At 48.9% G+C, this 14,404-nt stretch overlaps 1 protein-coding gene across 1 annotated transcript in view; it reads right to left on the bottom strand.

The window, feature by feature from the left end:
• The window catches only part of Ezr (ezrin), a 43,155-nt gene that overhangs the window by 13,191 nt on the left and 15,560 nt on the right, over nucleotides 1–14,404 (bottom strand). Inside the window, exons 2-5 of the mRNA XM_032894736.1 lie at nucleotides 6,251–6,334; nucleotides 2,447–2,542; nucleotides 1,238–1,512; nucleotides 594–677 (exon numbers count right to left, since the gene is read on the bottom strand). Coding sequence (XP_032750627.1) covers nucleotides 594–677; nucleotides 1,238–1,512; nucleotides 2,447–2,542; nucleotides 6,251–6,334 — 539 coding nt within the window. The remainder of the gene's footprint in view (nucleotides 1–593; nucleotides 678–1,237; nucleotides 1,513–2,446; nucleotides 2,543–6,250; nucleotides 6,335–14,404) is intronic.

The raw sequence follows: 14,404 nt of genomic DNA, 5'->3' as shown, positions 1-14,404 counted from the left end.
TATTCTCTTGCTAGGGATAATCCTGACTCCTGCATTCACAGAACAATCAGGGATCCCAAGAACGGACTCTCAAAGACTCCTGGTCCACTCAAGGCCTCTGTAAGGAAGCAGTGGGGCTGTGTACAAGGCTGAGGCAGGGCCTGGGGTCTTCATTTGAGTTTCCTAAAGCCCCATGCTTCTGTCCCTCAAGCTTCACTGGCCCTCTCACCCGCAGCCTGTGCTTACATTATAGATAGGATATATTACGTTAAGGCAGTAACCTTAATAATCAAGTCAGTTAAAGCTCCCCAACGAGAGACAGAAACCGGATTCACTGGCAACCAGTGCTCCCCTCAGCCAAACGAGTGTCAGCCACTGGGCCTTCCACTGAAGGGTGGTCAGCACTAGAGAGCGTTGGAGGCTTCAACTGAGTTGTTTCTTTCCCCAGACAAAAACACCAGGCCGTGTTTAAAACACAAAACTCAAACTTTCTTCCCCAAGGGAAGCCCACTTGTCTGTCTTGGACTTTACCAAGCACGGAGACCACGCGCTGACCTATCTGGAAGAGCTACCTGCAGTCCCAGAGAAGGAGTGCTGAAAAGGCAGGCACTCACTTGAGCATCCCTCGGTGTTCTGCGTGCCACACCTGGATCCGGTCCTCCCACTGGTCCCTGCTGAGCTTGTGCTGGTCCATGACTCTGGGTTTCGGGAAGGAGAGATGCAGGACGGTCACCTTCAAGGGCTGTGGGAAGTGAGCCTCCAGGCCACTTCCCTCGAGCATTCAACCCCTTACTTTTCTTTTGATTGGGACAATCGTGGCTTTTAGTTTCTGATTTTCTTTCTTGAGCACAAACCTGAAGATTTAGCCTTTCAAAGGACATATTACCGCTGGGAGTTTTTAAAAATTATTTTAAATAACCTTTTCCTCCAGAGGGGGTCCCTTTTTGCCACCGTTAGTAAGGACAGATTTTCCAGAGGTCAGGTTACTGAATACTGCTTAGGCAGAGCCCACAGGCAGGTCAGAAAGGGGCCTGCCCCTCAGACCCATGAGGAAGGGACACCGTACCCTGGCTGGGTCTCAGTTAATCATCAGCGGGGCCTGCTGGCCCAGAACATTCCAAAGCGAGCACTTGGGAAAATACCCGAGACCCAGCCTAAGGGAGCACTTCACCTTGACAAAGTTGCCTGCTCCCTCTCACCTCCTGCTCTCTCCTCCCGAGTCAGGGGCTTGTGCTCACCCAGGCCAGCCTCGGCTCACCTCTGAGGGATCAGTCTCTCGGAGCTGAGGTACCCAGACTTGTGCATTTCCTTGTTATAATCTCCGAACTTGGCCTGAACGGCATAGGACCCCAGGAGCACGGCTGTCTCTGGGGGGCAGTAGATCTCATCGCTGAGGATCCCTTCCTTGACTTGCAGGAAGAAGAGCTTCTGTGTGATGTCCTGGATGAGTTCATCAGCCACATCCTCGGGGTAGAACTTGGCCCGGAATTTGAACTGGACAGGGTTCTCCTTTCGAACCTCCTGTGCAGAGACCTGTGAGACGGAAGGCAGATCTCAGCGCCGACTTCAGGCCATTCCCGTGCACCAGTGACTCAAATTTATCATACAATTATCACTGTTATCATGTGAGAGTGTCCCAGGCTTGCTTCAAACTTGTTGCATATGGAGGATGGTCTTGAACTTCTCATACTCCACGTCCTGAGCCCCGGGATTAGGGCACTTCCCACCATGCCTGGTTTACACGGGGCTTTGTGCATGCTAGGCAAGCACTCTACCAACCCAGCCACGTTCCCTAGCCCTGAAATTCATCGCTGTAGGGTGTGAGGTGGTTAGTCAGTCCAAAGCACTCACACGCTGCTGGAAACCGGCTCACCCCATCCTCATTTCTTGAGGCCATGATAGCATTCCGAGAGAACTCATTTAGGGATGATCACTGTCCTTCCTGCTGTGGCCTGCCCTGAAGCTGATCTGGCCCTGGACCGTGAACTGACCCTCACCCTCCTTACAGTGACACAGGGAAAAGCAGAGCCTGCCAGGGGTCTGAAGAAAACACGCTCAGCTGACGACTTCATTATTTCGAGTGGGTTACCCAATCTTTGGAGCTAGAAGATAATTTAGGGCGGACTCCAACAAAGCAGCAGCAGGTTCTGACAATATGGTGTGTGATTCATGATTTCTAGATTAACCTCGTGGAAAAAAAAAGCCCTCTAAGGCCAACTAAAAGTGAGGCAGTTAACCATTACCTGCCCCAACAGGGGAGCCAGGAGGAGCAGTTACGATTAGCCTAGATCTAAATCTAATCCATATTCTCTCTTCCTGGAAGCGTGCAGCCTCTCTGTCTACAGAAATCTTTACACAGATAGCAAGGAACAAAAAGACAAGGACTTTGTTGGAGCATCCTGGTTTCAATGTCCACGGAGCTGACCAGCTCCCAATTGCTAGCCTGTAAATAGTTAACCCTACTTACCTTTTTATCAAGTTTCAGCCAGGTAGGAAATCCTTTATTGTCTACATACTGGAGGCCGAAGTACCACACTTCCCGGAGGCCAATGGTCTTTACCACCTGTGTGAGAGAGAGGCCGCCATGAGAAAACACAGGCACCAGAACCAGCAGGCGGTCCCTCATGTTCAGCAGTCCCCTGAGACTTCTTGGTACAAGGAATAGGCAGAGTCTCAACTTTAACCTATGACTCACAGATGTCAGGTCAAAGCACAAATGACACATGTTAGCCTGAATCTGGCCAGACGCAGCAGGTTTATCTGTCCGTTATATAAATTCTCGCTCACACCCCCTTACTTCGGGCTGCGGGGCAGACTGTGACAAGCACGCAGACCCGACGGTCTACCTCCAGGAATGTCCGTCTAGGTGCACCGCCCAGCATCAGGGTGCCCAGGTGAAGCTGGCTCCAGGGTTGTAAGAGTGTGGTAGGCAGGGGGTACTACTTGGCTGTTCTCGTCAAGAGCCTTCAGAAAGGTGACATTCTCATAGATAAGCTAAGATGGCAATCGAGACTGTGGCAAGGTCGACAGGAGGGAGAACTTCCTGTGTTCTGTTGTTAAGGATCTGCAGGGGCTGTCCTCATGAGGAAAGTCTTTAGGACAGAGAAGCAGTGACTGATCATCTGCACTGAGTCCCAGAGGCAGGGGACTGGCTCTGTGGGTTCCCGGCACCCATGTCAGGAGGCTCACAACAGCCTACAACTCCACCTCCAGGGGATCTGACACCCTCTCTGGCTTCTGCGGGCATCTGCACTCGTACAGGCACGTGATTAAAAAAATAAAAAGAACTAAGCCCTAAATTTCAGATGTTTATCATTTTAAATGCCATGACGAGCAACATTAAACCTTTAGAAAAGATTTCCATGCTTTCTCACAGAGTTCCTGTACTGCTTAAGGTAAACACAGTAGACTGAACACAGGAAAGCACACAGGAAGCCAGGTGTGAAGGTACACACCAAATCCCAGCTTTCAGGAGTGTGGGGGCAGAGTGAGAGTTAGAGGAAAAAACCATAGGTACAAGGCAACTGCTTAAATCTGAAATCTCTAACAATATCTTGGCCTTTGGGGGGTGGGGGGCAGGGGCAGCAAATGCTTGCTTCCACTCCAGAGTCTCTGCTTATTAACTGCCCTGTGACCATTTCACCCTCTCCCTCTACTCACCCCACAAAACAGTGGGGATAGACCACATGCAAGATTTTACCACAGGGTGGTGTGAAGGAAATTCAGCTTCTTACTCTGCTCTTGGGGCCTTGTGAAGCCCATGCCTTTGTGCCGAGTGCAGAAGGGACTCCATGTCCACTCCTGCCAAATTCCTATCCGAAAGCCAGCACCTTAAGGTGACATAAGGTTGCACAGGGTCGTCCTCCACACAGAGCAAGCAGGTGCGGGCTCTTTCCACCCATCCACCCAACCCAACTGCAGCCTCAGCTAGTAAGAACATCTGTCCATTTGAACTACCTCTCCACTGCTCTTGCCTTCCAAGGACCACCCAGAGTCCTCTCCTGCATCTGTGTGGGTGAACATGCCCATCTGTAAGCATCCCACACAGCCACCAAGGTGAAAAGCTGCCCCCCCGTGGCCCTGACTTGCCACCCTCCTTACTCTTCCCAATGAATGGTCTTCAGCGTTTGTAAAGCTTGGGCTTCTCCACAACCTTCCCTCAGCACATTCTGAAACCATGCCACAGGTCATAGGTCCTCCTATAGGGGAATCCCACACCCCCATAAAGCCATCTGTTCTCATTGCCGTCAAGGGCCTATGATTCATCTCGCAGCCTCACCCAAGGGAGTGTCTCAGCAGTCTGGGGTTGGCCCTTCCCTCTGCCTCAGGAAGGGTTTGGGTGACTGGCTTTAGAAGGGAAGGACAGGGATTCCAGGTTCGGTCAACCCCAAGCAGGAGCTGAAGTGCTGTCCCATCCCTCCTGTCCCCCCAGTTCTTGCTCCATATGGCTCTCCAGCAGGAGTCCAGTGACCGGCTGCAGCCTGGTCTGAGAGGAAAGAGGCTGCTACAGAGGCAGGAGCAAGCTTCCTGGACTTTGTTCTGTGGCTATGGTCTCACCTCTCCACTCATATACGCTTTCCCGCTCTGCTTTGGAAGCTGTCCTGCCTGTGGTCCCACCACTCGGGCAGACAAGGACAGAGGTGCTCAGGAGCCAAGGCTGGGGGCCAGGGAGCTGCTCAGGCTTAGGACCCGGACGTGGTGCCACAGGGACTCAGGGGCTGTCTCCAGCCTCCCTTGGGAACTTTTCAGAGGTGACCTTTAGATTTCATCCTTAATCCAGCCTCACCCCCGAGCAGGGAATATCTTAAATCTCACTAGAAGAGAACAACCTTCAAACAATGGTGACCGGCAGCCCTGACCCACCCCAAGCCCGGCAGAACAGGTCTGGGCATGCTCTGGCACCAAACACTGTGCTGCAGAGCCACCTGGCACGGCCCTGCACTGACTTTCCCGGGAGACTGATCGAGCGTGGGGCTGTACCACTTGGAACCTCTGAAGGTGCTGGAATTCCCTTCCCAGGATTCCCCAGCACCAGAGCTCTCTTTTTCAGGCTGACCCTGGAGTGCAGAGTGCCACCCCCAAAGGCAGTGGGGCCACTTGGGAGGGCAAGCTCTCAGATCAGGTGCTGTGTGACTCATCCCTGGCCTTCCTCACATCCCCACACCCTCTCCCGCTCTCTAGAATCAGTAGCTCTCGTTCATCTCTACCGTTCACGTCAGGCAGAGGGAGGAGCCCAGGGAGGGCCTGGATGCCAAGGGTGGGCTCTGACCAATGTTACACAGCCACCTTCAGCACATCCCTTGGCACTGTCTGGGCCTATTTAGTCTATGAAGTCGGACAGAGAACAAAAAAGCCAAGGAGGGTTTTCCAAGCCCTACCCTGAGATGGGAATGAGAGGTGCGCACCTCCCCATTTTATGCCATAGTCACGTAGAACATTCTGGAAAGGCTGCTTTAGAACACCAGTGCTCTGCAGTGAAACTGCCTGCGGGAGCCGGCTACCTCATGTGGTTTGTTAAGAAACAGAATACAGGATAGTCTCTTTCCTCACGAAAGCAAGCGGGACCACAGGGCTGATGTGCTGAGAACCACTCCCGGTGTTAGATATGCTGTGCCGTGTCCTGGTCACAGCGCTCTTCTCGTATTAGCGAAGCTGCTCTGTCTGATCCGCAGAAGAGGATTCTAAATATGACAGAGACAGCCAGCTATATGGCCTGGATGCCAAGTCTGGTCTGTGGACTATCTGCGTGGCCCACAAGATAAGAATTGCGTTTTGTTTTGTGTTTGGAAGGTTCAGGAAATCCCTTTAAAACTTTGGGGCCCCACACGGATTTTATTTGACAGGGCCATGCTCACTCAATTCCTGGGTCTGTGGCAGTGAAAGAACGAGCAGTTACGACGGCACAGACCACATGGTCTGCGAACCTGAAAGACCGGCTGTGGTCCTGTGCAGAAAGAGTTTGCTGACCAGTGGCACACAGCTGCTAATGCTAGAAAATGTTTTCTAGTGTACTTTGGGAAGGGCTGGGCCATTAGACAAAACTGTACTTGGGGAAGTGGTGCTATGAAAAACCCCAGCATCAAGTCAGTGCTGCCAACTAAGAATAGTTACCAAAAAGAGCTGCCCCCCGAGGTGTTTCACTGCGGCTGCTGTCGTGAACTAGAACAGCACTGTGCTTTCTCAAAGGCCCTTGTGAACAAACAAGGTGACTTGCTTAGAAGACAAAAGGACTGGTCCATTACAAACTTCTCCTTCCCAAAGTCAGACCGACCTGATCAAAGAGCTGCTTCCCGGTGGTGTTTGGCTGGATGGCAAACTCCAGCTCCGCATCCATGGTGGTCACGCGGACGTTGATCTGGAAAGCAGGAAGAGAAAGCATGAATTTCCGCTGTCTTGCCGTGGTGGTCTCTCACCCTCCCACTTAAACCCAGAGCTGCTGGGGGGAGGCCAGCTGCACACCCCTCTGTAACATCTGCTTTCAGTGCTGATCGCAGAACACCTGCCACGGGCGGGCCTCAGCTGACAAAGCCTCGGCAGTACAGTGTCTGGGGTTCGAATGCAGCCTCGCCATGCCAATAACACATCTGTGTCGAGGCATGTAACACCTTTAGTAATACATTTTCCTGTACCATCCCGTGACCCCCGCCCTCCCAACAGCCAGTGGAGGGACAGGGCAGCGGAGGTACCAGCAGGACGTTCACACCAAGGCAAAACATAGAGGGAGGTGAGGGGCTACATGCCTGGTAGTCTGGGGACATTAGTAACTGACATAAAAAAAAAAGGTACAATGAACAAACTTCAAAATAAAAGAGGACAGGGCATCAGGCAGCCATTTAAAATGCTAATTATACACCAGAAACAAAGAAAAGGACATCTAAAAATAAAACTGCAACAAGCATAAATGGTGCCAGTCCACCAGCTTATGTGACAGACTTAAGAGGCCGACAGGGGACGCTGCATTAGAATGGTGCCCCACCCCCTACCACATACACACTCAGGGACACACTGAGTGATCCAGTGCCTGGGAGAGCCTTAGGATGTTCCTACTCTCACCCTACTGGGTTTTGTTATTGTTCTATATAAACTAGTTGGAGCTGGAGAGTTGGCTCCCCAGTTATTAACATCCATTGCTCTTGCAGAGGACCCAGGTTCAGTTCCCCAGCGCCCAATGGTGGTTCATGACTCTCTATAACCTGTTCTGGGGATCTGACACCCTTTTCTGACCTCCATAGGCACCAGGCACACATGTGGTGCACATACATGCATGCAGGATATAAATATATATACTATATATCATATACATTAATATATTATAATATATACTATATACAGTGTTTCATGTGAACTATATATCATATAGTTATAAAATATAGCATATATAATGTTATATAATATACAGTATATAACATACATGATATAAATATAAATTGTGTATTTTATAGTACATATATTATATATTTATATAATAAATGTATATATTTATACAAAATTTTGATTACTATAAATTATATAAAATGCATGATTTATAAAAAATCATACATTATATATGAATTTTTAATTTTTTTATTACAAAAAAAGTCAAGATGGCTCTCACATCTTGTGCCTGAGGAACCTAGGCTTACTATGTATAGGAAAGCTCTCACGGACTCTTCCACATCCCCCCCAAAGAGAAAGACATAGCACACGGCAGCTGTGATGCTTAGACATGGGGGATACAGACAGGACCAGGGGGTCTCTTCCTGGCGCAGGTGACCTGTGGTGAGGACTGAGTGAGTCAGTAGCCCACGGAGCAGAGAATCCAGCCAGGATGCAACAGCAGGGAGCAGGCACCAGGTGTGAGCTCCTTCTCCAGAGGCTGAATCTGTCCAGTGTCTCTCGGTGTGACAGCTTTGACCCCCACACTAGGGAGGCAGATGAGGCAGATCTCTGAGTTCTGGCGTACATATTGAGTGTCGCTATCAAGTTCACTCTCCAGGGCTACACCATGAGACCCTACCCACCCCCGCACCCCCAAAAAAAACACAAGAAGGAAGAGGAGGGAGAGTGAAAGACTTGCCCCTAGTGTGAAAGGCTGGAGAAACTAAAGGATTCTCTAACACCCGTCCCAGATGCCTGGAGGCTTGCTAGCTGGCATCGCTGGTACATAGGAGAGGTAGCATTCTCCAGATTGTGAAAAACTGTCTCTGCATATCTGCAAGTTGAAGAACTGACATTTACTGCAAAGAAACTCGATGTTATGTTTTAGTATGATTTTTAAAACTTAAAATGGTAGTCATCTCCTGATAGCAATATCTTCCTTTTAAAAAAAAAAAGCCATTAAGAAGGCACAGGCCAGCAGATCTTCAGGGACCACTGGTTAAGGCATAACAAACAGGGCAGGACAAAGGCAGAGAATACCCAGGAGCAAGGCTTTCTTAACGTAGGGAATCTCCAGAGGCCAAGGCCAGTGATTACCACAAGGAGATGCTGTAAGGACTGTGGAGATGGCTCAATGGGGAAAGTATTTGACATCAAAGCCCGGGGACGAGAGTTTGCATGACCAGACCCGAGACTAGCTGGGATTGGAGCGCTGGTAGTTAGTTACATGAGAGACCTTGGTAAACAGAGTGGGCATCGATGAAGGAAGATTACCAACATCAACTTGAAGCCTTGGTAGGCATGTGCATCTGCTCAAACGTGTGTGTGCGCACACACACACATATGCACATGTATACACACACAGTTGATATCAACCACTCTGAGAGCTACATGAAGCCATGAAGCACATTATTTAATAATTTAAGTTGTAATATCCATCTCCTCTTTGAGGCTTTTCTTTTTTGAGACAGTATGTAGCCCTGACTGGCCCAGAACTCACTATGTAAACCAGATTGGCCTCTAACTCATGGGCAATCCTCCTGCCTCTGCTAGCACTGTAGGCATATGCCACCGCACCCAGCTATGTGTCACATTAGGGTTCTGATTAGGTTTTATTCAGTTCAAAGTTCAGACAACTCTGGAGGGTAAGCAGGTAGCTTCGTAAGTACTTCTGCTGAGGTAGGCTAGAACCGCTCAGTTGAATGCGATGTGCATTGAGCTTGCTCAGGTCTGGGTGAACCTGTAAATCCTTACCTCCCACTGCAGGGGGTCAATCTACACAGCAGCGACACAGATGGTTTCCCTCCACCAGCCCTATCCAAAAGGACAATCCCTAACTCTGATCTGGGCATAGCCAGACTTAAGAATCTTCCCTAAACCACGTGTGGTGGTGCACACCTTTAATCCCAGCACTGGTGAGGCAGAGGCAGGAGGAGCTCTGAGTTGAAGGCCAGTGTTGTCCAGGGCAGCCATGGATACAGAGAGAAACACTGTCCCAAAAAACCAAAACCAAACCAACCAACCAAACACAATCTTGATACTCAAGACAGACAGATGTGCCAGTGTTTCCAACAAGGAAGCTGCTGGCATCCGGATGCACAGTGATCATTCCATAAGCACCATAGAACCCTCTGAAAGGACAACATGAACCCCATTTGCCCCCATTTAAGGACCAGGCCTGATTTTGAAAAAAGGTGTAAGGCACCAGTTCCAGGAACAGACCATAAGTCACCAACTCCAGGGATAGACCATAAAACCGCTTCCCAAAGAACAGTCTGGGAATAATCACAAAAATGGGGAAATATCTTAACTCAGAATGGGCCACCTACACTGGGCAGCCCTACCTTATCCTACAGTTAAACGTTTGTGACACAGGAATGCAGACACCTGACCACCTGGGACCCCCTAGCATGCTTGCCTTTATCTGGGATCACCATTTCAAAGAATGGTTGAGCCCCACATACTGGCTGTTCCTGCAGAATAAACACTCTTTGTCTTTGCACACTGGGTCTGGGGTCTTCCTTCAGTGATCTCCAGACCCTTGCATTTTCAGTGTCCCTCAGAGCCAGTTCCTAAGCACAAGTGTTAGAAGTCATCCAGAACAGAACAAAGAGCTAAATAGTCCTATGGACAGGTGGAGAGTCCCGAGAAACAACTGTCTACTCACAAACTCACAAAGCCAAAGGAGCACTCGGCCTCTCGAAGATCTCATTGTCTTGATAATTTGCATGTCAGTAGCGATGCTGGGTGTAGGTCAGAGCTTTTACTCCTGGGGGTCCTGGATATCCCCCCCACCTCCCACCCCCCCCCCGCCGTGCAATGCCAATATCTAAGTCAGCACAAACACTTGTGTACATATGCACACACACACACACACACACACACATGCACACGCACACACACACCAATTAGTCATTTAAAATCCAACCCCAACACCCCCCCCCTCAAAAAAAAGTAGAATTTATCTCAGGGTCGCCAAAAATACCATGAAGCATGCGTCCCCCTATCCTGGCCTAGAGAGGGTGGTTGGACCAACAGGGAAGATTAAAGTTAACACAAGTGCCTCTTGTGCCCCTCACAGCGGTGAGGCTAATGTAAGATAATTCAGACCTAGGGTTCTAAGACGTTAGAATCCCTAAGCAGCTGTTCATAAACACACTCAACTTAAAATAGAAACTTAAAATATGTGTGGATGTGTAGCACTCCTCAGGTTAATAATAATGGAGCCTTCCTACAGCTACTGAAAGTCAGAACTTCAGAATGACTTATCTTGAGATGGCTCCAAAGGTTAAGCGGGGAGGGGTGGGGGAAACCAAGCCTGACTTGAGTTTGATCTCTGAGTCTCACAGGACGGAAGGAAAGGACAGACTCCCTCAAAGTGTACTCTGACCTCCACATGCATGCCAGCGTACCCTTGTCACCCCAATAAATGTAATTTAAAAACCCTTTCTGAAGGACGTTGCCTTGGACCCAGCCAGGTTAGTATGGTAGGCCTGATATTCCAGCCCCTTGAGGAGAGTGAGTTTGTAATAAACACGTGCACGTTTCACCTTGAACCTACTGAGTAGCTCAGGCAGTGGCACGACTTAGCTGGACGGTTTTTATTTTGGTGGCAAGGGCCAGTTTCTCATTTCCTGCCCGAACCGGTGGAGGTTTGTTTGTTTTTAAAAAAAATCAACTGCCTAAAACCGAAATGGAGATGAACTAAATTTCTTTTTTTTTTTTTTTTTTTTTCTTTTTTTTTTTTTTTTTTTTTTTTTTTTTCAGGCTGGGGAGAAAGGGCCAAGAATGAAACTGCTCTACCACTGAGCTAAATCCCCAACCCATTTTTTTTATTTCTAAAAACAAGAATGAAACTGTCAGTTAAAAAAAAATTGTTTTGTTTTTTTTTTAATGAAATGCAGCTAGCATTTTCACAAGCATTTACACTGACCACCCAACCACAAAATGCACATTGTTTAGTATAGGTGTCGAACAGTGGCCTGACTCCGCCCACCTAAGCACTCGGTCACTTAGCCTAAATCTACTGTTCCCACTCCCTCCCCCTCTCTCTCTCTCTCTCTCTCTCTCTCTCTCTCTCTCTCTCTCTCTCTCTCTCTCTCTCTCGGGTTTCAGCAGCTCCTCTGGGTCCAATTCTTAGAAGCCCACCTATCAGTCTCAGAGTCTAGGAACCTGTACCTTCCTTGTGTTATTTTGAGAAAAGGTCTAGGTATATAGCCTAGGTCAGTCTAGAACTCACCACCCTCCTACCTTGATCCCCAGAGCGCTAGAAGTTATAGGTGTGCACCACCAGGCTTGGCTCAGGCTTTCTTATGTCTTAAAATCGAGCCAAGAGTTTCTGAGCACGGGCTAAATAAAGGCATCACTGGGACACTGGCAAGAATGAAGACTGTCCTTCAACCCAGAGGCTACAAGCAAGTTAGCTCAACGTTCTCAGCCGGCTGCAGCTGGTCCAGGGGGAATGGGGTCTGTCCAGAAACATGGAGTGGAAAGTAAGAGTGTAGACGGCCTTCTTTCTTAGGGGAACACAGGACAGCCAGTAACATCACCTGACCACAAGGCAGAAAGAACAAAGGAGGCCAAAAGCAGGCAGCGAGGAGAACGAGTTCATGGACACCTACTTCGATTTTCAGGATGACCTTTCTGGGCAGACACGCCACAGGACAGGCCAAACTGCTTCTGTGCCATGGAGATTAAAAACCTAAACATCCAACCTGGTTTTGTTTTGAGTAAACCAGCGGCAGCTACCCTGTTAAAGCAAATAAACCCAGCCTCACCTTTGCTGAAGGCCCAGTCACTGGGCAGAAAAGTCAGAATCCACCCCCCACCCCCCCACCCCGCTCCAGACAGAGAGGGATCCCTGACTGTCACCATGTATAAGGTCTGAAATCTGTCTTGAGTCTTCTGGCTATGTGACTTTTAAAGAGAACAGGAATCCATGGGATGGGACCTTGTCCCAAGGTCCCATGTCCCAAGGTCACAGGAGTCTGGAGTAAGTTTCCCGTTCCTTTGTTTAGCTAAGGCAAACTGTGAGATCCCAGGACAAGAATTCCCAGGCTCTGTTGATCAGAGCCATCTCAAAGATGCACGGCTTTTCAGAATGCACTCTGAAAACACACATTTCTGGGTCTTTACAGTTTGATTATCAAAATGTCATCTAAAACATCTTCTAAGAGTCTAAGGAAAAAAAGACTTAACAATGAAACTTTGATCTACACCATGTATGATTGCTCAGTTTGGCTTAGGTTAAATTATCTCCTAGCTCTTTTCTCTGGTAAATCAATCTTGTCACTCGAGTTTCCTTTGGGTAATGTCACTGAGAGACTTCACTTAGCTTAAGATTTCTTCTACAGTCTTTCTCGTTTGAGACAGGGTCTCTCTATTATGTAGCCCTGGCTGTCCTGGAACTCCATATGTAGACCAGGCTGGCCTCAAAGTCAGAGACCCACCACCTGCCCCTGCCTCCCGAGTACTGGGATTCAAGTTGTGCACCATGCCTAGACACGATGTGCAGCATCAGAGCGTACACTCACCCTTACAGAGTAAGGGCAAACATCAGTGTAAGTTCTGGTACAGGGTACCTTCTAGACTGACCGCTGCACACGCAGTAGCCACTGTGGGTCAAACACCTCCAGTGACTTTTCTTCCATATCCATGTCTCAGGAATGCCATGGAACGGAGAGGAAATTCAAACAGTGGCACTTGAATGTTTGGATTTCAGGCAGGGGATGCAGTGATAAGATTGTGCCCAGTTATCACACCTGCCTGGGCTCAAAGCTCAGTCTGGGCCCAGGGCTGTGCTGAGAGCCCAGCTCCCCTTATCAAGGCAAAGGCCAGTGCTGTTTGCTAACAGCCCAGCTGAGGGTGCAACTTCTAACAACCTTCAAATAGTCAGGAAATGCTCTAAATAGGAAGTGGATACAGTAACCTTCTCCCTCAGAGGGAAGATGGGGACATCACAAATGGCATCAGATGTGTGCACGCCCGCCTCCTGCTTCGGGCTACCGGATTGGAGTCTTTATCTTCATTTTCATGTTGAGTCTGTGTTTTACGAGTTTTCAGGAAATATAATTTACATGCCGTAAGAGTCACCCGCTTGTAATGTGCAATTTGGGATTTCTATCATTCACAGGATTACACAACGGACATTGCTATCAAGTTCTAGATTTTCCCCTCCTTTTCAAGGTAGGGTATTGCTACATAGCACGCTCAGCTTCAACTCACAACCCTCCCACCTTGGTCAAGGATTCCACGCGTGCTCCGCCATACCCAGCTAGCTGTAGACTGTTCTCAGCCACCAAAAGTGAAGTACCTGTTAGCACCGCCCCCGTTCTTAACTTCCGAACCCTGATGACCCATGACCTCCTTTGATGGCTCTATGATTTCCTACTCTGGGCATGTCAGAGAAGACATCTCCTGCCTGTCACTTAGGACGTTTTCAACTCATCTGCTGTGCCTTTTCTGTTGCCGATCACCACTCCACTGCATGGATACCTCCCTTCCTGGACCCACTTGAATCATTGGATCAACATTTTGTTAGTTGGTTCCCTGGTGCTTTGATGATCTCCAACAGAACAGCTAAAAAGCAAGCAACATCCCTCAGAGCCACTGGGTATCGTCAGCTTGGTGGAGCCAAGATTAAAGGAGACTAATTTTCAAAAACTAAACATGTAACTAAGCTTACATTTTTTGTTTTGAGTTTTAAATGAAAATATCCCATGTCCCTGGGAAGGCAGAGCGATCGATAGCTACATTGATCATAACAATGTGTGAGGCCATTCCACCCCCACCTGGCTTTACCCATGATGCCATGTGGCAGGCAGAGCAGAGTTGGCTGCTGAGCTGTGAGCTGTTAAACTGTGGTCTGCAGCCAAGGCTATCCCTAGCCTTCCCCTAGACAGAAGCAGGGGTTCAGTCCTCTGTTCTGAATCTCATTACAACGATTCTGTTCACACCACTCCCTCACACTAACAGATCTCGCCTTAAGGGCCTGCTCCTGCTGAAGGAGATATCAGAAACACAACGTTCTATGGTGGCTGACCTGACAAGGAATTGCAACCTTTCCTAA

Source organism: Rattus rattus, chromosome 2 (assembly GCF_011064425.1).
Source record: "Rattus rattus isolate New Zealand chromosome 2, Rrattus_CSIRO_v1, whole genome shotgun sequence".
Taxonomy (NCBI): domain Eukaryota; kingdom Metazoa; phylum Chordata; class Mammalia; order Rodentia; family Muridae; genus Rattus; species Rattus rattus.
This window is presented reverse-complemented; position numbering and strand designations above follow the sequence as displayed.